Source organism: Gallus gallus, chromosome 1 (genome assembly GCF_016699485.2).
Source record: "Gallus gallus isolate bGalGal1 chromosome 1, bGalGal1.mat.broiler.GRCg7b, whole genome shotgun sequence".
Classification (NCBI taxonomy): Eukaryota; Metazoa; Chordata; class Aves; order Galliformes; family Phasianidae; genus Gallus; species Gallus gallus.
The window spans coordinates 21376216-21396859 of NC_052532.1; the positions used below are offsets into that span (position 1 = coordinate 21376216).

Genomic DNA, 20644 nt, shown 5'->3' on the forward strand with positions numbered 1-20644 from the left:
CATTTCACAGTAAACAGACTTAGTGGGGAGTGGGACAATAAGATGTGCCAGGAGTGACTGGGACACATAGGGAAGACTGCAATAAGGATTTCAGTAACTTGGTAAATTTCCCCTTTTAGGGAAAGCAGAGGCTTTGCAATGGTTAACTGAGATTTGCATTGCCAGATACTATTGCTGCAGTGAGTTAATGAATGAATGATGTAATCCATCCTGTCTCTTCCCCATTGTTATGACCTCAGTAGCAAAACTATGACTTCATTTCCAGAAGTAGAATAGCTGGAAAGTGTTCAGATGCAAACAGTGAGAATGATCAACCATCCAAAAGTATCCATGTAGGGAAAGGTTGAACAGAGTAGGACTGTTTAGTCTAGAAAAGACTGAACTGCAGGGATTTATGCTAATCTCTTTCAATACTGAAAAGATTAATCAGGAAAATAATGTACTGTGAGTTATAGTTAATTTGACTATTAGAAAAAGTGGATTTGAATTACAGTAAAAAAGTTTTAATATGAGCACACAGGAAAATTTTAAAGATGAGGATAATTAAGCATTGGGTTGCACTGCCTGGAGGACTGGGCAATCTCCATCGCTGTGGGCTGGTTGGAGCACGTGAGCTGTGCAGATTGATTTTGACATAACTCATTCAGATGTGGGGTCAGAGGAGTACTCCAGAGATCTCGGTCAGACATGATTTCTTCAGGTTTCTAGCTTTTGTTTGTTTTGTTTGATTTTCTTGTAATCCCCTCAAAGGCAGATTTCTTATATGCCTTCAGCAAATACTGGGAAAGACACAAACAACTCGACTTAACACGTTGGGTTTCTCAAGTGAATGCAAGACTCTATATATTTAGCAGGAGCTCTAGAAGAATGCTGCAACAGATTTATTAGCTTATAAACTTAGTTATCTGCTTAAGATTCCCTACTGCTTCTATCTCTCAGGTTGTGTATTCCATTAGTAGGTAAGGACAGATTTTCTATGAGTTCACAAAGAGCTTTCCATCCACACATAAGACTCCAGACTGGTCTTGTTTTTTAATGGAAGAATTTTTTCCCAATTTTTTTTTCTTTTTTAATGTCTATGTGGAAAAGCTTTCTATTGTGACAGTGATGATTTCTTTTACCCTACCATATCTCAGCAAAGCATTTTTCCTGTAGTGAAAAGCAACACAGAAACCCTACCCTTAAAAATATTTAAAATGCATTATTAAGTATTATTCTTTTAAATATAAAAAAATAGTTGCTTAAATAAGCATTCTTTAAAACCATAAAGGCAGTCTGAAGACATTTAACTTTTATGAGAATGCATTGCAATGTTTCTATTTGTCTGACTCAGTTATGATCTGTTTTTTTATTTCTGTTCAAAATATGTAGTATCTGAAATCTGCCATATTGTGCTACAGAAGAAGGCAGCTAAAAGGTTCTCAAGAGACTATTTAGTCCTTACATAAAGATAGTATCTTGTTACTCTAAGGATGAAGACTTTACAGCCTCTGAAGACATTCTGTTCCATTTCTTAACTACCCTTATAACTCTGAAGTATCTTATAAATACCCAATGTTAGTTCTCATTGCTGTAATTTAAGCCCTTTACGTATCTTGTTCACTGTTCATTGAGCACATCCTCATCCTTTTTATGTATTTGAAGATGGTTGTTTTACCCCCTAGACTGAATAATTTCTCCAGTCTGTACAACCTGAATTTATTCAGTTTAGTCCCACAGATCGCATTTTCTAGAAACATATGTGATCTTTGCTGACTTCCTCTGGACTTCACATTTGATTTTAATGCAGACTGAACCACAATGATCCAACCTTCATGAAGTGCTCTGTCTGATCTCACTAGCAGAGAGTGTAGGAGAAACTTCATTTAATATACTCACTGGTGGAGAGTAAATGAGAGAGATTATTTTATCTGTCTGTGATTTTCAGGATGGCATATGGCTTTTTTTGGTAGTATTGAATATTAGTTCAACATGTGATCTACATCATAGCTCTGAAATCTCAATTTATGAAGTGCTGCTATCTCTGTACTTCCTATCTTGTAAAGCTTTACCTTGTTAAACTGCTTGCTCCTTTTTTTTCTCAGATCCTTTTCAGTTAGGCAGTGTTATGTAGATTAAGTACTCTGACCTTCAGTGTAGCTCCAACCTTGTTCTATCCAGTGTCACTACTCAAATTTCATCACTGTTTTATCATCCAAACTTTATTAAATGTTATTTACAAGTATTGAATAAAAGCAGACTGAGAACAAGCCCTTTCCAGGCCCCACCTTATACCATCCCTTCCATTTGACAGTGAATCAATGACATATTTTATCTTCCCACAGTATTCTGATATAATTTGCACTCAGCCCTTCGGGGCTAGATCTGTTTCAATAGGTTGCTTATGACTGAGAGTGTAATTTGATATGGTGTCAAAAATCTTTCTAATGTTAAGATAAATGACAACTACCCACTTGTCTCTCATCCGCGATTCCTGTTATCCTCCCACAGAAGGAAATGTGACAGCTTATTGTTGACAGATCCCTGTTGGCTGTTATTTGTCTTGTTTATTTGTTTTATCTGTTTTCAAAATGTTTGTTTATTTCTTTTGGGATTTTTCTGGGAATTCAAGTTAAACCAATAATTCAATTATTTTGGTAAATCCTTGACTTTTTGTCCCCTTGTCATAGCATAAGCGCTATATTTGTGGATGCCCCATCCCTGGAGATGCTCAAGGCCAGGTTGGATGGGGCCCTGGGCAACCTGAGCTGGTACATGACAGCCCTGCCCACACCAGAGGTCTGGAACTGAGTGGGCTTTTGGATCCCTTCCAACCAAAGCCATTCTATGAGTCTATGGTTTACAATTTGCAAGTTTTCTGTACTTTCCCATATAGTCTAAATAGTTTTCCAACCCCTCTGTTAGTTATTTGTGTATCATAGAGAAAATCTCAATATGCTTAGTCTTCATGAAAGTCCCTGACTTCCTGAAGTGCTCTCGTTTAGAATGTTTATCATTCTTTCCTTGGCAACAAGGATTATTTCTCTCCTCCTCACCCTTAGTAAATGCACTGGGTAGTATTTTCTCTAGCTTAAACTTCACAGATCACTTCTTCCGCATTGACCTGATTTTTGCTGAAATAGAGTTAACTTTCCTCCTAATAGCTATTTGGGTGCTCTGTTTGGAATTTAGGATGAGAATAATGTTGATAACACATTGATGTTTTAGTTGTTGCAAAGCACTGCTAAAAGTCATGGACATTTCAACCTCTAATGCTGCCCTACCAGCAAGGGGGCAGAGGTGTGCACACGGAGCAGGGAGGGAACAAACAAGAACAGCTGACCCAAACAGGGCATCCCACACCATGTGATGTCATCTTGAACAATAAAACTGGAGGAGTTGGTTGAGGGAGCTGGTGCTGCTTGGAATCTAGCTGGGCATCAGTTGGCAGGTGCTAATTGCATTGTGTATAACTTTTTTTTGTACACCTTTTTGTCATTATTGTTCTTTTTCTTTTCCATCCTATTAAACTATCTTTATCTCAACACATGAGATCTATCTTTTTAAATTCTCTCCTCCATCCTACTGGGCAGGGGATTGAGCAAATAGCTGCATGGTGCTGAACTGCCTGCCAGTTTAAACCACAACACACATGCTTGTTTTTTGCCTGCCAGATCACTAAGTCTCTCTGCGGAATTTTCAATTCCGTTATTGACACTTCATTCTTAGCTACAGCAAAGGCTTGGCAGAGAGCTCTCCCCCTGCTGCCGAAAATCTTAGTATAAATCACAGTCTGTTTGTTGCCATTTCTGAAATAGCTCAGACTTTCTGCATGTGATTTTGTTACCTGGATGGAACTATGTTTGAAAGCTCTCTGTGATTTCCTTTTTTTATGTAGTGCTGAAAATCTAAAATGAGTAGAATGGAAAGATCTGGCAGTTCCCTAAATGGAGCTGACAAAGGTGGCATGAACTATTATAGTGCAAACTACCTTAGAGGACTGTCAAAATCTACATCTCCATGTAGAGGACTTTGCAGTGCTTCAGGGTAGAAGATACTACACACATTAGCAGCTATTTTCCTTAAAAAAGGCTAGACAAATAAATCAGGAATGGTTTAGAGATACTTCTCTTGAAGTAGGGAAATAAACTTGATCCCTACATTTCAATCAGACTTGTCTGTTCCTCTGTCACAGTTAATTATGTTACAGTTCTGCTGAGGTGAGGGCACCTTTGATCAAAATTGCAAGTGCTCCCTTTGCTGAAACACTTTTCAGAGGTTGAGGACCATAAGATCACATGACCTTCCAGCTCTGTTTCCTGTTATTCTTCAGGTGATCAACTTTGTGCTTTCTGTCTTGCTGACACTCATGCTTGAATGGAAATATTTGCAAAAAAAATTATGTTTGGCTAATTTATAGTTTAAAATAAAGAAATACTAGTGATAAGGAAAAGGATAACAAGTCATCTTCTTAAGTAATATTAAATATGTATACAGTTATGCCCTTGTTGGTATAACTTCACTGAAGTTACTGGACTGGTCTAAATCTGCATGAGTTCTAGTGCAGGACACAGTATCTATCAAGTAGTCCATCATGAAAATGTTCAGAGACAGAATTTCCCAGTGACTAAAAATATGTTATGGTGACTATTTTTTTCATTAGAAGATAGAGATCCTTCAGTGAATTAGCCAGCAACTCAAAGATGAAAGTCCTTTACATTCAAATGGGATTTGTGATTAACCTTCTGTATCTTCTTCCTCTTTATTCTGAGCTGTGGAAGTGAGGGAGTATCCTAGCACCACTGAGAATGAAAGGTATCTACAAATTCATGGGAAATAGAGCTCTGAAGCACTGTATTGGACAGGTCTGACTCAAACAGTAACTTAGGCAACTTTAAGTAAGAGCAATAGGTTTGGTAGGGAGCAAGTTTATTACAGATATTAGAAGCTTTATCAATAAATGCAACTACTCCATTAAACTAACGATAACATGGACCTCCTGCAGTGCTAAAACTACTCCCCAGTCACATGGAAAATTATGTTAAGGAAATGTTTGCCAAGGCTGAACTCCTTTTATTTTCTGAAAGCGTTACATTTTTGAAGTATGCTTACAGGCTGTTTCTGCTTTGTCTACAAGAAAAAGAATATTCCCAAACCTTGTGGTTCAAACAGACTTAATACTGTAAGGTAAAATCTTATCACTTGACCAAAAAAAAAAAAAAAGGATGAAGTTGAAGATTGAGGGTTTCCTTTCAAAGTAGCATTTTTCCTTAAAAAATAAAAATAAAAAATCTGAGTAAGATAAGGGTTGTGGTTTTGTTTCTTTTTTGTTGTTGTTGTTTTTTTTGTTTGTTTTATTTTAATTTGAGAGTTTTTAAACATACTTTATTACAGGTAGTTATGGCTTGATGTGCTTATAGTAGAATATAATGTGCATCATAACTTACATAGGAATAGGACACCAAAATGCTCATTAAAATCTCCCCAAGTGCATTCAAGTCCATGTAAAGGCAGTGAGGCTTTCTGAGTAATGATATGCAGTAGAAGCTGTCTATTTAAAAATGATCTGCATAAAGAATAATTTTAGAAACCTGATTTGCAGTCTGATCCCTTCTTAATAATGATATATTTTGGAAATACATATGAGTACTTGCAAGTTACTTTCAAAAAATCTGATCTACTGATGTCATCTTGAGTAGGATATTTCTATGTCATAAAACTATTAAGGAAATGACTGGGAGGAGAGGGAGGACTTGGTCTTATTTGGAAATAAAGAGCCTGTCTCCAGAGGCAGGTGCTTTAATAGTAATTAAGATTCATGTTTCCAAAAGAAAAAATATATTGCTTGTATTTGAATAGAAGTGCCTACAAGGTTGCTGTAAATTTCCATTTAATATTTGAACTGAGCAGTAGCTGTTTACGTGATGACCTGCTAATTGCTACAGTTTGTGCCAGTCTACTTCCCAAGGCATCTGAGAATAAAAAGTGATTTTCCTTGCATTGTGTGTGCACTAATAAATCTGGCATCTAGCAAATCAAAGAGAATATATTCGAGCTCCTACCTTTATATTAGCACTCTATTAGAATTATAAAATAGCTTGGGTTGGAAGGGACCTTAGAGATCATCTGGTTCCAACACTCTGCCATGGACAGGGTTGCCCACATCAGGCCAGTACAGTTAGTGTCAGTACTTCTGGAGCCACAAGTGCCAGCCAAATCAGAGAAAAGTAGTCTTTAACATAAACAGGTCCTGAACTGTGTGCAAAGACTATCATCTTAAGGCTGGGGTTTAAAGTCTGTAAACTCATTCACTTGCTGTGTTCCTCTGATGAACCTTTTTGTCAGAAGGGAAATACTTCCAGAAACTTGAGGCAGAAATAAGTATAGCTCTTAGTGACAGCAGCAGTTTCAAACCTTTGTCATTTTTTATAACTGAGAATCTGAATATGTATTAAAAAACATATGAAGTTGTATGTGAGAGCTTTGATGTTTCTGAAGGTCTTTGCTAAGTAATCAAATAAAATGTTAGCCTGCTCCTATATTTCTTGTAGAATGCACTGCTTACATTCCTCTGTCCATATTTTGTATAATTCTGTTCATTAGAATATTTGTAAACATGTTTTTTTTTTTTCATTTTTATATACATTTCTAGCTCTGAGATAAGGTTTCAAAAATGGAAATTCCTGCACTTGTTAGTGCAACATAATCCAAAACATTAAAATACTGTCCAGCTAAGTCCTTGATATAAATCCTCTGAAGTTTATCCAAGTGCTTTGTATTATCACCCTTTGGTGAATTATGTAATTCATAATTAATTCCATTATCATAAAGAATGAAAAACAGAGTGTTTTTGTATACTTAAATGGTTCAGAAATTGTTTGTGACCTATTAACAGCATTTTGATCGGTCTCCTTCAGTTGCTTGGAACATTGCTAGATGAATGAGCTGCTCAATTGTTGGAGGAATATAGGTGCCAGGAATGTGAACGTGCTTTTTGTTCAGTGGCATGTAAATCTCATCTTGTTTGATCCCATTTTTCGAATCATTAATTTTTAGCTTTGTTATTAGATATTAGAGAAAATTGTGTTTGTAATGTTCATGAAGGATAGAGGTGTTTACTCAATTTTGATATGAAATGGTATTTCCTCTGTGTTTTGATGGTTTAGTGAACTGTGAACCTTAGTGCTGCAAATTAAAGCAAATTGCCAGTCCATCAGGCAGATATCTCTCATAAGGATGATTTTTATGTCTATTTAAATAGCAGTGAAGCCATTCTCTTTCTGTATCATGATGTATTTTGTAGAAATTGAATATGTGCCTTACAGACATGCTGTCACACTCTTTCAGATATTGTTACTGTAGTAAGTATTGGAATAGTAGAAAACAAAACCTCGTGATAGGGGAAAATGAAGTACTCCATGAAAACACATCAATCTATCAGACACTGCAAATTCAGTGGAGCTACTAAAATAAAGTTGATAATAATCGTTAAATTAATTATATTAATGGTAATAAATACAGATCCAGCCAACCCAGTCCATCTGATCTAAACAATGTATTTTACACTGAATTTAGTCTTGTCATATGTCACACTGTAGTGAAAAGCAGCTAGCAGACGTCACATGAAAATGAGAGTTACAAAAATAAGTCTTCTATAATCCAAGTTTACCTAAGGCTACTTAAAGAGCTGAGACTCACACAGCCCTAGCAGGGGCTGAGCAGTATACAGACTGCTAAAGACCAAGAGATTTTGATCAATAAGGGCTGAAGAGCTGCATGACTTTCTCTTATTTTCTTTTAATGTCAAAAAACCCTTCTGTTATTCCATTTTGTGTGTGTGTGTGGTCTTGTCTTTCTTGTCATTTTCATTCCCCCATGAGAATTCTGTTTAAAAAATGTGTGACTAAAGTTAAGCTATTCTGATGTTAGTTTTTCAGTATTTGAACTTATAAATCACTGTGGGTCAGGTTTTCCAAAGCATTTAGATGATAAAAACTGCATATGGAAACATAGTGGGATTTTCAAAAACAGATAAAGCGTATAGGATCCTATTTAAATTAATTAAGTGGACTGAATAATTTCCCATTGGCAATTTTGAAAATTCCACTGCTATGTGTTTCTGTCTACTTAAAAAAAAAGTCTGATTTTTGAAGGAGGCTGGGCATTCAGAAACTGGTTTTGAATTTGGTGACTATTATAGGTATTCAGCAGTTCTGAAAATTATGCAGTGTGCATGACTGTATGTTCCAAAATGTCTCTGATGATCCTCCTCTTTCTTGTATATCAACAGTTCCTACTACCATGTATTGTGTAAATTTAATCTCAGAAAAGATGTGAGTTCAATAGTGCTGTAACCTATGGATAGAAAAATAATAACACAGGTGAATATTCTGCACAGATTCAGGAACCCAGGAAGCTGATGAATACATTTGATAACTGGAAAAATGGATAGAACTTTAAGAGCTTTGTTGTAATAATGCCTTTGACCGTATTTCTTTATTAAATTCATATCATGGAAAAAAATAAAAAATAGGCCAAGAATACTGACTATCAGTGCTGCATGTTATAGATAGCTGGGAATTACTGCAATAACCAGAAGTAGCATGGCTTTTCAGTGAACTGAATTGCTTCTGGCTGAAATGTAAGCAGAAGATACTCCCCAGAAGGACATCTCATTCTTCTTTAATCATTACTCAGTTTAATCATTAATCAGTCCCAAATCAACTGATGTCCTTAAATGACTCAGGGGACTCACTGAGTTGCCCGTGTGAGCATGTTTCTCTTCATTACCACGTGGTCACTTTTTTTCCCTTTTGAGTGTCAAATGACAGTCAAGTCCTACACTGTGCAGAAGAAGGGACAAAGGAGACAAAGAGCCAGTCTGCATGCTTCTCTTGTATTCAGTCTGTGTAGTACTGTGACATGGTACTCAGAGGAAGGAAAAGATGGACATGCTACATTGTGATTTTCTTTCAAATCTGTTGAAAAATGACTGGAAAAATAAACCTTTAAGGCCAAAATTATCCCTCTTGATAAGCTGTCCCCATTCTGTCCTCCTCCAGAAGGAGCTGAAAACACTCCTGACACGTGAAGTTTTGTTACTGCTGTTTCACTTATAAATAAAACCTCTAAATTGAATGAAAGTGCTAAGTACTTAATAGACAAGAACAAGGCGAGTCCTTCATCCTTGAGTGCTTACCACCTAACAAAGGAATAAAAGATGGAGCATGGGAGCATGACAGAGCGAATCTGGTGCCTATAAAAAATTATTTGCTCTGCAAACTGCTCTGGATCACTCGGTGTGACCTCTTTCAGAACACACTGTTACTAAGGGTGGGCTAAGGGTTGCTGGGACTAACTTGAGTTTTAAGCCAGAGACACTTTTAGTCCATTAATTTCCCATACAGATTTTATGTGGGGGGTATGCATGAAGAATAGACAAGAGTATGAAATAAAAGAAAAAAAAAAAAACACATTTATTTTGTTAATGCTCTGCTGTGGAGAAATTTGGGACTTCCAAAGAAAGACTGCACTGTGTGCATCTGCTTTATACTACAAAAAGAATCTTGGAATTTTAAAATCAAGAGAACTAAAGTGTAGCCATGACATTTTTTTCCATTATCATTCAGAAATCAATATATACTCATATATACTACATATATATATATACTATATATATATACATATATATACTCAATATATTCTAGAAATGAAAACAAAACTCCTTTGTGAATTTTCAAAATCAGAAAGTAAAAAAGTGTGAAATACCAACATTCTTGGAAGAGATGGCATTACATTTCCTATACATTGATGTTTTTTTTTTCTGGCACTTTTTGTTCTGACAAAACTGATGCAAGGAGATTTCAGTCTTTTTCTTCACTGTACCAGAAACTTATTTGAAACTCACATAGCCTTATTTTGTAATTAAGTGTTAGAGAACTAGTGGTACTTATATTTGCATATGATTAACTTTTAAAGCGCTGTGTTCAGGGTTTTTTGCTTTTAAAGCAGCCGTGAGTCAATAAATATCCTTACAGATGTCAATTTGGTCAGCAGTAAAGAGGTAAATAGAAACTAATGACACTCATCAAGCCAGTGGCATGAATGATTTATTGGACACAATCATTTAACACTTTCATAAAGTCAATACATGGGGAAGAAACAGGTTTCTTATTATGGTAAACTGCATTTGGACTGTCAGCATGTAGTGATTTATGACGAACGTGTGGCCAGGATTAGGATATTATAAATGGGAGTAAATAGAAGGCTCATTAATTTTTTATACCCGCAGGTAGAAGACATGCAGTGGGCTAATAGAGAGCACACTCATCCGGCATCTGTCTGCAGCCTACCCTGTAAAGCTGGGGAAAGAAAGAAAACCGTGAAGGGGGTGCCCTGCTGCTGGCACTGTGAACGCTGCGAAGGGTACCATTACCAGGTGGATGAATTCAATTGTGAACTGTGCCCCATCAATAAGAGACCGAACGCCAACCGTACCGATTGCCAGCTTATCCCCATAATCAAACTGGAGTGGCATTCCCCATGGGCCATTGTGCCCGTCTTCATAGCTATCCTTGGTATAATTGCCACCACCTTTGTCATCGTAACATTTGTCCGCTACAACGATACTCCAATTGTCAGGGCCTCTGGACGGGAGCTCAGTTATGTGCTCTTGACTGGGATTTTTCTCTGTTATTCCATTACTTTTTTAATGATTGCCACTCCCGATACAGTGATCTGCTCATTTCGGAGGATCTTCCTGGGACTTGGCATGTGTTTCAGCTATGCTGCCTTGCTTACCAAAACAAATAGAATTCACAGAATATTTGAACAGGGTAAAAAATCAGTCACAGCTCCCAAATTTATTAGTCCAGCTTCCCAGCTGGTGATCACTTTCAGTCTCATATCCTTGCAGCTTATTGGAGTCTTCATCTGGTTTGCAATTGATCCACCACACACCATAGTAGATTATGGAGAGCAGAGGACTCTTGAACCAGAAAATGCCAGGGGTGTTCTCAAATGTGACATTTCAGATCTGTCTCTCATTTGTTCGCTTGGATACAGTATTCTCTTGATGGTCACATGTACTGTTTATGCTATTAAAACAAGAGGGGTTCCAGAGACCTTCAATGAAGCAAAACCCATTGGATTTACTATGTACACAACCTGCATAATTTGGTTAGCTTTTATTCCAATCTTTTTTGGTACGGCCCAATCAGCAGAGAAGGTAAGTGGTGACTTTACAAATCAAATACTGTACTCTCTTTATTTTTTGTCTTGCAATGCTTGTAAAACTGCAACATTTTCACTCAGAAGATGGAGTAATTCTAATTATGAACAGTCTCGGGATTCATAGAAAATAAAATATATGATTCAAATGGTAAGTTTCCTGCATTTCAACACAAGGTACTGAATGTGACTGTGGATAATAATGTTGGCATTTTCTTGCTATATCCTTATGTTAAATGCCTGTTTCTGTTGCTGCTCATTACTGCCCTTCTCTGATGCTCCAGCCTGTTACATAAAGTACTATAAATCTTTATAATCCACAGATCTGATAGCAATGGTTATATTTCAAAAGTCCAAGAAGATCAATGTACATTTGTCAAAAATAATGAAGAAGAATGCCTGTACAGAATGAAAGCAATTACTATTCCCTCTGATTGACACATATAATTTAAATAAGATAGGAAGAGTGAATGAAGCATATGTGAAGTCACCTAAGACACATTACTGTCTCAGAGGAAAACCTTTTTCCTGATGTTTTAATGAGAAGTTCAACATTGCTCTCTTGGTTATGTGTTATTCCTTTTCCAGTTGGCACAGTTCTTTCCTGGTATCAGTCATGGTGAGACCATACAAATCATATCATTTAACTCTCCCTCCCTCTGTTCTAATGGGAAGACAGGGATAAATATCTACTGTGTGAGTTTGTAGTCAGCTGATAGTGGTGAAGAGAACAAGTTAATCAGGAAAGAGCAATAATAGCAATATCAATCTTCAGATCTGCAAATCTGTAAGATTTGAAAAAATCAAAAAATAAGAAAACAAAGTCATTACTCCTTTACATAAATTATTTTCCCTTCTCTTTTACCAGGTGATTTTTATAATGTTTTTAAATACATGTATTGAATTTAATTAATTTGGTTGGAAAAGTTAGCATGTATCCACTTTTAAGCACTCAAAAGTTTAACATGTTCCTGGTTCAGGTGACACTCTAGCTTGTAGAATAACAAAATAGATCCATGTATGTTAAAAAAACGACTATTAATTCACACGGATAAATTGTGTGGTGAAAAGTGTGTGGCAGAAAAAAAACATTTACCACACTAAAAATTGAAGTAAGTAGGCTTACTGAATTGGATAAGGCTTGGTTTCCACGGCTGTTTGTATTAAATCAGAATAAAAGAATAATGAGATATTGACATGTAATAGACACACTAAAGATTAAAAAAAGTCTGTTTGATATAAGAAAACATATTCAGGTGCATTGTATTTAAATTCTGAATTTCTGTGTGTGTGCTCAGGGTTAAGTCAGAAAAAGACTTTGTAGAACATTTGTTTTAACAGCTTGGTCGAGTAAGTTTTATGGTAAGTACCTATAACAATACAAATGTATTTCTGAGTATTGAAACACAGAAAATATTACTTGGCTGGAAACTAGGCAGTGAGGTCTGATTTACACCCTTGTTCCATCTTAGATTGTAGTAAGGGATTATTTGGTTTTGACATCTATAGATGGGATTAATGAATACCTCTTTTGCATTTGTCATATGAAACCCAAGACTAAATACATAAATTATACTAAATCACACAGCTTCTAGACTAAATTTCACTTCTTAGTTGTCTTCTTTAAAAATGATTTCTTATTCTTCAGATAGCAACTTTCAGGAGGAAGAAAAGCAAATTAATATGCTAATACAGTAGTTCTGTAATTCAAATAATTCTTTTCACAGTGTTTCTACTTTTGGCTGCAAATAAAAACATATTTCCACACAGAGTATTACAGACATCATCATAATAGCTCGTGCATTCATACAATTAATTGTTTATTTGACGAGAAAAAAAAAGTAATAACTTAGTGCAAAAACACATATATTGTCTGAATATACTCGGAAGAGACCTTAAATAACATGAAGTTCTAGCCCCCTTGCCATGGACAGGTTGCCACTGACTGGATCAGCCTGCCTAGGGCCCCATCCAACCTGGTCTTGAGTGCTCCCAGGGATGGGGCATCCACAGCTTCTCTGGGCAGCCTGTGCCAGTGCCTCACTGCCCACTGAGTAAAGAATTTCCTTCTAACATCTAACTTAAATTTCTCTTATTTTGGTTTAAAACTGTTTCCCCTTGCCCTGTCACCATCTACCTGTGTAAAAAGTCAGTCTCCCTCCCGTTTTTAAACCCCATTTAATTACTAGAAGGCTGTGTTGATGTCTCACCAGAACCTTCTCTTCTCCAGGCTGAACAAGCCCAGCTTGCTCAGCCTTTCATCATAGGAGAGTTGCTCCAGGTCTGGAGCGCTCTGATATCTTTGTGGTATTCTCTGAACCCACTCCAACAGCTCTACATCTTTCTTGTGCTGGGACCTAAGCAAGGCCTGACTGGAGGTTTCTCACTTTTATACAGCACCTAGAGAAGCGTTTTTAAACCAAACTAATATGTTATTGAACGTCTCATTTGAGATTTCTTATACTGTTAATCTTGAAGGCCTTTTCCAATCTAAGTGATTCAAAGATTTTATGATCTTTTTTGAAGATTGAGGAAATTAAATTAAAAAGCAGACATTTCCTGATGCTTATGCACTTTACCATTGATTTTAAAATCTATTTTTTAATGGGCTGAATTTGTTTAGAGAGAATGAGATATAAGTTGAGGAACTTCAAGTACTCTTCAAAGCAATGGTTCCTTTTTTGAAATGTTGGCTGTAATAAAATTTAATCTAGCATTTGTTACAAGCCAGGTGTATTTCAGAATAGCATTTTATTGTGCTTTGGAGTTTAAACATACTTCTTTTGGAATAGAATAGGCAAAATTTCTCCAAAATGTTTTCAAGCACTTCTGTTTTCTTAAATATTAGTAAAACTAAAGTAGGAGAAATCATTATGCATATTTGGAAAAAGATTTCATATTAATAAACTATGCTATGAACACAGATTAAGTAGAATGCTTTGAGAATCCTTTTTATTTTACTGTCAAGATATTTCCACTGATAAATGAAAATATACAATAACTAAATGGTAAACACAGGCATCTGGGTCCAAAATCCATAAATAATTGTGGAAAGGTTATTGTTATATTTAGTGGTTATTGAATCATTTCCCCCAAATATGACGTTGCTCAAAGACTCTGGATGAAATGTAGTCTAAGCCAGTAGTCTAGAGTCTAAGCCAGACTGTGATTGTTGGTGTCTGTCAGACAACAGACATACATGTTGAAGAACATGTAAATAAACACAAGTATTTTTCTACAGACTGCTGTATCTTCCAACCTAAACCATTCTATGATTTTATGGTCTTGCTCATGTTTCGGTTGTGTAACATGGGCTGGGGACAATATCTCTCAGTACTGGTTAGTATATCTGAATTAAATACCTGAATATGCATGGCGTGGCACATACATAAGGGAAAACATGCTAAAAAGTTGGTATAACTTGAAAAGACTGAGTAAGAATATTGATTTATAGTCTTGGCACTGGTAACATTTTTAGTAGCACTTTCCAACATATACCATTTCTATGCATAAGTTATATAAATTTACAAAAGCTTAAAACTAATACAAAATTGAGAAAAAGACTAAATAATGATCAATGAAAGATTAAAAAAAAACAAATCCAAAATAACCTTCACACCCCAAGCTTGGTGGCTTTTATGGATCCCCATGTTCATTGTTTGTCCTTGCTCTCAAGTAGAAGAACAAATCAAAGCATATGAGATTAAGGATGACATTTTAGGTTATTTCTGTAGATGTTCTACAGAGAACTATATGGGCATTGACTTTATGTGCCTTTATGTCCTGTGTGATTGTTTTTCATTCGTGATTTTGTTTGTTCATGATCAGACCATTTTGACAGCTGCTGTTGTTAAGAAAAGAATCCATTATGAATAGTTAAATTATTCCAGTGTATCACTAAACTAAATAAAAAAAACAAAAACAAAAAACCCTAAATCATAAAGCACTATTCTCCTAACACTTGCATAAAAGTTAGTGAGGTGCACTAAAGGAAATGAAGTTCTGTGAGAAGCATGCTGTCAATATAAGCTTCCAACTACATCTGTAAGCAGCAAGATACTTAAGTATTGGGATCGTCTGGAACAGAGATGTCTAAAATGTCATGACTGGAGTGCCACAAAAAGAGAGTGAAATTAGCAGAGTGATTAAAACAGATGTTTGATGAACCACTGGGTAAAATGAAGTTGCAGCATCAGACTACACAAAAAAAAACACTGAGAATAGATGTCTCTCTGAGGTACATTTATATTTGGTAAACAAAGCTATTTTATTTTCCTTCTTCCAGTATTGACAGGTAGATTAATCATGTTCATTCAGAAATAATACAGACATCATTTGTTATATTAACCTGGAAATATTCTGTTTTAAATGAGAAGATGAATGCTTTTTTCCCATACTGCGAAGTAAAACAGATTGTACTCTCTACTAAGAAAAGAGGACCATAGAAAATGCTGAAAGATTTCCTCCTTCCATTCCCCATGGAAGCTGTTGCAAAGTGCAGTCTAATAAGGCAGATGAATTGTACCACATTTTTGAGTTATTCTGACAACTTTGATCTTTTTTTTCATAACTGCAGCAAAGATAAAGCCAGTAGTAATGTAAGGTAGCTGTCTTACCATAAATTATTATCTATATGATCTTACTATTCCATCTGTTCTAATCCCAGATTTCTTGATCAAGTGGCTCTTCTATGTATATATAGCCATTAATTACACTAAAAGGAGCTAGACACTCTGCTAATCTTAATATTAATTTGATTGTAAGCAACTGGCGTAGTTTTCAGAAGGAAAATACTCAGTTCTCAAGTTCTCAGTGGGAAGGAGAAGTGATTCCATCAGCCTACAGATGTATTCCATCAGATACGTTCCTTAGCATACAAACAAACAAACCAACTCAAAACAAAGCCCTGCTAATGAGAATTCAGGTAGAAATGCTTTACTTCCCCTACATTTCAACAAAACCACCTTTCTTTTCCTTTTTTTTTTCTTTTTTTTTCCTTGCATTATGAATTCCTTGCTAAATGTATTCCTGCGACTGTAAGAAAACAAAGCATCTTAATGATGCTTCAGGCTGTGTTAATGAAGCAGACTGAACTGAACCTTTTCTTCACCTCAAGGCATTCTCTTTTAATTCCAATCACATTCAGAGATCTATCTCTGCAGGTAGTGTACATCACAAGAAAAAAATCAAGAAAGACAACTTATCATGTTAGTATTTATTTACGTTAGACATAAGGAAAAAGTCTTCAGTGAGGGTGCTGAGGTACTCTAACAGATTGCTCAGTGATGTGGTTGATGCCGCATCCCTAGAGACTTTGAAGATGGGGCTGGATCTTGGTGTCCTTACCAAGTCCCTTGGTGACCTTATCTAGCTGTGCATGTCCCTTTTCGCTGCAGGGGAACTGGACTACATGACCTTTAAACATCCCTTCCAAATCTAAGGATTCTATGATTCTATGAATTGCTACATACTCTCCTTATTGCATTGTTTTATATGTAAACCTATAAAATATAGGTTTATTATTGTGAATAAGTAGCTTTAAAATAAACTGCAGATTCATGCACAAAAAGTAAATGAAGATTTTAGCTTTCTCTGTGGGGCAGTTAGATTTGCCCCATAGATTTGCTACTTTGCTCCAAAAGTGAATGGTTAAAGGAAAAAGAAGCAAAACTCCACATTATTCCAAGTTATTTTGAGCTGAAATGCATATGCAAAAGTTGGTGGAAGACCCCCTGGATTCCTTGTTAGGTACTGCAGAGAAAAGTTCCTTCTGCTCTGTCTATATGTAGGTATGACTTTCCACCTTACTTTATGTGAAAGCTAGGTAGAAGATTACTTGCAGGCTGTGCTTTCCACTCAACAAAACCTTGTGGAGAATTGAATATACCTACATTGAAATATTCTAGCCTCTGTATAGTTTTCTTGTTATTCTGCATGAGTTTGAGACATCATTTTACTTGGTGAATGATGGACTTGGTACATGGTTAGTCTATGTGTAATTAAAAAAAATCAACTTTATTGTCATATGATATGCCTACAGCCTTTAAGTTGTAATTTCATTTCTCTGTTTACTTTAATATTATTTAAGCCACTTATTTAGTAAAGTAAGCACTTTTCAGTTGTTCAGTGGGACACTCATGAGTGTTCCTGAAGGTTGTATGCACTCTTTTCTCCTGCATGGCTGCATGTCTGTTCTAATATCAGTATGGTACAAGTGTACCTGACTGCATACAGTGAAGAGCTATACACCTGTCACAAAATGGAAAACATCACTGTTTTGCTTGTCTGACATGTTTTGCTTCTGGCCCAGTGAAGTACGGTAGCTTTAGGGTCTCTGGGAGAGGAGGGCACAGGAAATAAGCTGCCAAAAAAATTACATTAGCTTGTGATCTTCATCATACCCTATTCTGGGGAATGTCAGAGAGTTGGTGATGTATGAAGATGGAGTGCTTGCTAGAAAATGTTGAATATATTTTTTAGATACTTGCTGGCTTGTGTGATAAGTTCCTGTCTCACTCCAATTTATAGTAGGGAGAGGAGGTTCTTTGAAATATGTATACCCCGCATGAGATTAAGAAACAACGGTCCAGATGTCGGTCCAACCAGTTTATTACAAATGTTAATAAGGGAGATGAAGAAAGGAGAGGAAAGACACTATTATGGATTGGGGTGATGGGGAAGGGAAGGCAGGCGACAGAAAAGATAGAAAGAAGCAAGAATTGAATAAAGCAGAAATAGTCCCCACCAGGATCTGACAGTAGTCCCATTGCACGATGTTCCGATGGTCTGGGGCAAAAGCGCAGGGGAAGAGCAGCAGCAGCGTGGCCGGTCTTGGGCAGCAAGAAGGTGCAGGAACCGAGTAGGTCCAGGAAGAAGTCCGGGCGGAAGCAGCAGGTCTCCGGTAGCAGGCCCTGGAGAGTCCGTCAGCATTCAGACCTTTTGTAGTGAGGGATCTGATGGCAGACACCTTCTCAGGGGAGAGAGCAGCAGCAGAGAGGCCATCCTTAGGCAGCAAGCAGGTAGAGCACAGAGCAAGTACAGGAGGGAGAGGCAGGTCATGAGGAATCTGTTGTGAGAAACCTGCCTCCATGGCTGTTGGACCCTCTTTTATCCTCCTTCCCTGCCTATGTGACATTCCTGGGTGCTTGGGTAAGCGTCATGTGAGCACCCCCTGAGATGGCTGTCTCCCTTGAGATAAGTCCACACAAAAGACTGTTTCCTGGCCATTTAGCTGCCACTTATCTCTCTCTCTCGTTGCCCCTGGCCTTGTCCATCTGTTGTCCCTTTACACAAAGGATTTCCCAATCCCTGGTCAGGACTTGCTTTGAACTTGTTCCTCAACAAGCTTTGAGGCAATGGCGTAAAAGAATAACTTCTTACAGTTCCTCAGTGTAAATGAGAAACAGAAACAACTTTTTGGAGCACAGGTAACTAAATAACTCCTCCATCTTCATCCACTTTAGATAATATTCCAAAATTATGCATGGCAGTTTATCAAAAACCATAGAAGTCTCACACTGATGATTTGGGAAATAAATAAAGCCAACATATGACTTAACTACCATATTTCCAATTTCACCTCATTAAAATGTTGGTCATTTCCCTCTGGTTTGTTCACTGCCAAAAAACTGGTTATTGCTGACAAATGCATTTAAAGGGAAATCCTTCCGGGTGTCCTGGATATTCATTTCATAGCAAGAAAGAGATTAGTCTTTGGGATTCAGTCGTGTTTCATCTGCAAGTCTAACTGTGAGATGGGATCCTCTGTGTAATTATTATGCACATGACAGCATCCAGTTCACTGTTTTGCATAAAAAGAAAAGGCAGGTAATATGTCTTACAATTTAAGCATGTTCTCAACTACTTCATGATGTGATGATTAAACACTGAAATTGGTGTCCCCCATAATGCATTTGAATAGGACCATGGACAGTTCTGTTGATCACTAAAAGCAGGTTTCTTTTGGCCAACTTCAGACCTCCATTTGCAATAAAAATACATTCAGGTGGTGCATATAAAGTGTATATATAAATATATAAATATAAATGACAATATTTAAATATATTTATATAAATATATGAGTGTATCATGAGACCTTCTCAAGAAAATGTATTTAGACAAATGCAGCTCCTGCCTCTTGTTTAAAATTCTGTGCAGTTCTTTATTCTGCATTCAAAGTGATGGGATATGTAACAATTTTTATACTGAGCTGCCTAGAATGGAACTTATCCTTACAGAGGCATATATATGTTCCAACGAACTCATTCAGGTGTCCATTTCAAATTGAAATATGTTCTTAAATTTAGACCAGAACATGCTAATGTGTTACTAACAGATGAGTCCTTCATGAGTATGTTCAGTGCTGTTCTGTGGCCTAAAAGAATCACATTTATTTCAGCTATCATTCAAGCAATGACATAACTTGCACTTTATAAATTCTTAGTTAGCAAGGACATTGGGAGAACTGGTTTCTTTTGGACAAGGCAAAAAATAGTGATAACGCAAAAAGTATAAGAAACTTCTTTAATCTAATCACAATAAAGATTTGAATTTAATAAGTTTTAATATATATATATTAGTATGTATTTCAAATAAGAATGGTATGATAAACCCATGAAGAGAAAATATACCTATGGATACAAGAAAGTTAATTACAACTATCTTTTCCATTCAATAAAAACAAGATCCAGCCCAGAAATTTAATTCACTATAGGCCCATTATAATTTGTGACACATTTGTTATATACAAAAAGATATTACAATTTAATATAGGGAACAATAAATGTTAAATATGGAAATATTAAGAACTAGAAAATGTTTGTTGTAAGTCTGATTTCACATGGACCAGTGAGCTTTATACTTACTCTTAAAAAGCCAAACCAACCCCTTTATAGGTAATATGGGAACACATCATTAATTAGATCATTAACTCTGAATACATATATGAATGTGTGTCTATAAGTATTCCATTTTACATAACTGTAAGCTCTTTCTTGCATGGTAAATGAATAATTAGCTTAAATGACCAACTCAAAGCACTAATTCCAATAAATATATGACTGCCCTCTGCAAAACAAAGACTTTAATTCCTCTATTAAAAAAAAAAAAACAAAAACAAAAACATTTTTTATTTCCGTTTACAGGGACATAATGCATAAAATGAGAACTGAGAAAACCGTATCAGCTGTGCTGAGAGGGTCAAAACTTAACATTTTGAAGCATACGGATAGGATTAAAGTGATGTTATCAGAATCACTGATAGAACTGATGTCATCACATCATACGTTGGTTTTATAGAGAAAGTGTCCTCCTCTGTACCACAGTAAAACAAAAATAGCAGAACTATGAAGGGAAGGAAAGGACAGAATTTTATTGTTCCTTTTTTAACTCCTCTGAACTCATGCAGAGTATAAGCAAATATTCACAGGTATTGTGC

At 36.3% G+C, this 20644-nt stretch overlaps 1 protein-coding gene across 5 annotated transcripts in view; it reads left to right on the top strand.

Moving 5' to 3' along the window:
* Positions 1-20644, top strand: part of GRM8 (glutamate metabotropic receptor 8) — a 324211-nt gene that overhangs the window by 276338 nt on the left and 27229 nt on the right. For all 5 annotated transcript variants that reach the window (XM_425426.8, XM_046903818.1, XM_046903819.1 and 2 more), the window contains one exon: positions 10271-11206. In XM_425426.8, the coding sequence (XP_425426.3) occupies positions 10271-11206 (936 nt within the window). The remainder of the gene's footprint in view (positions 1-10270; positions 11207-20644) is intronic.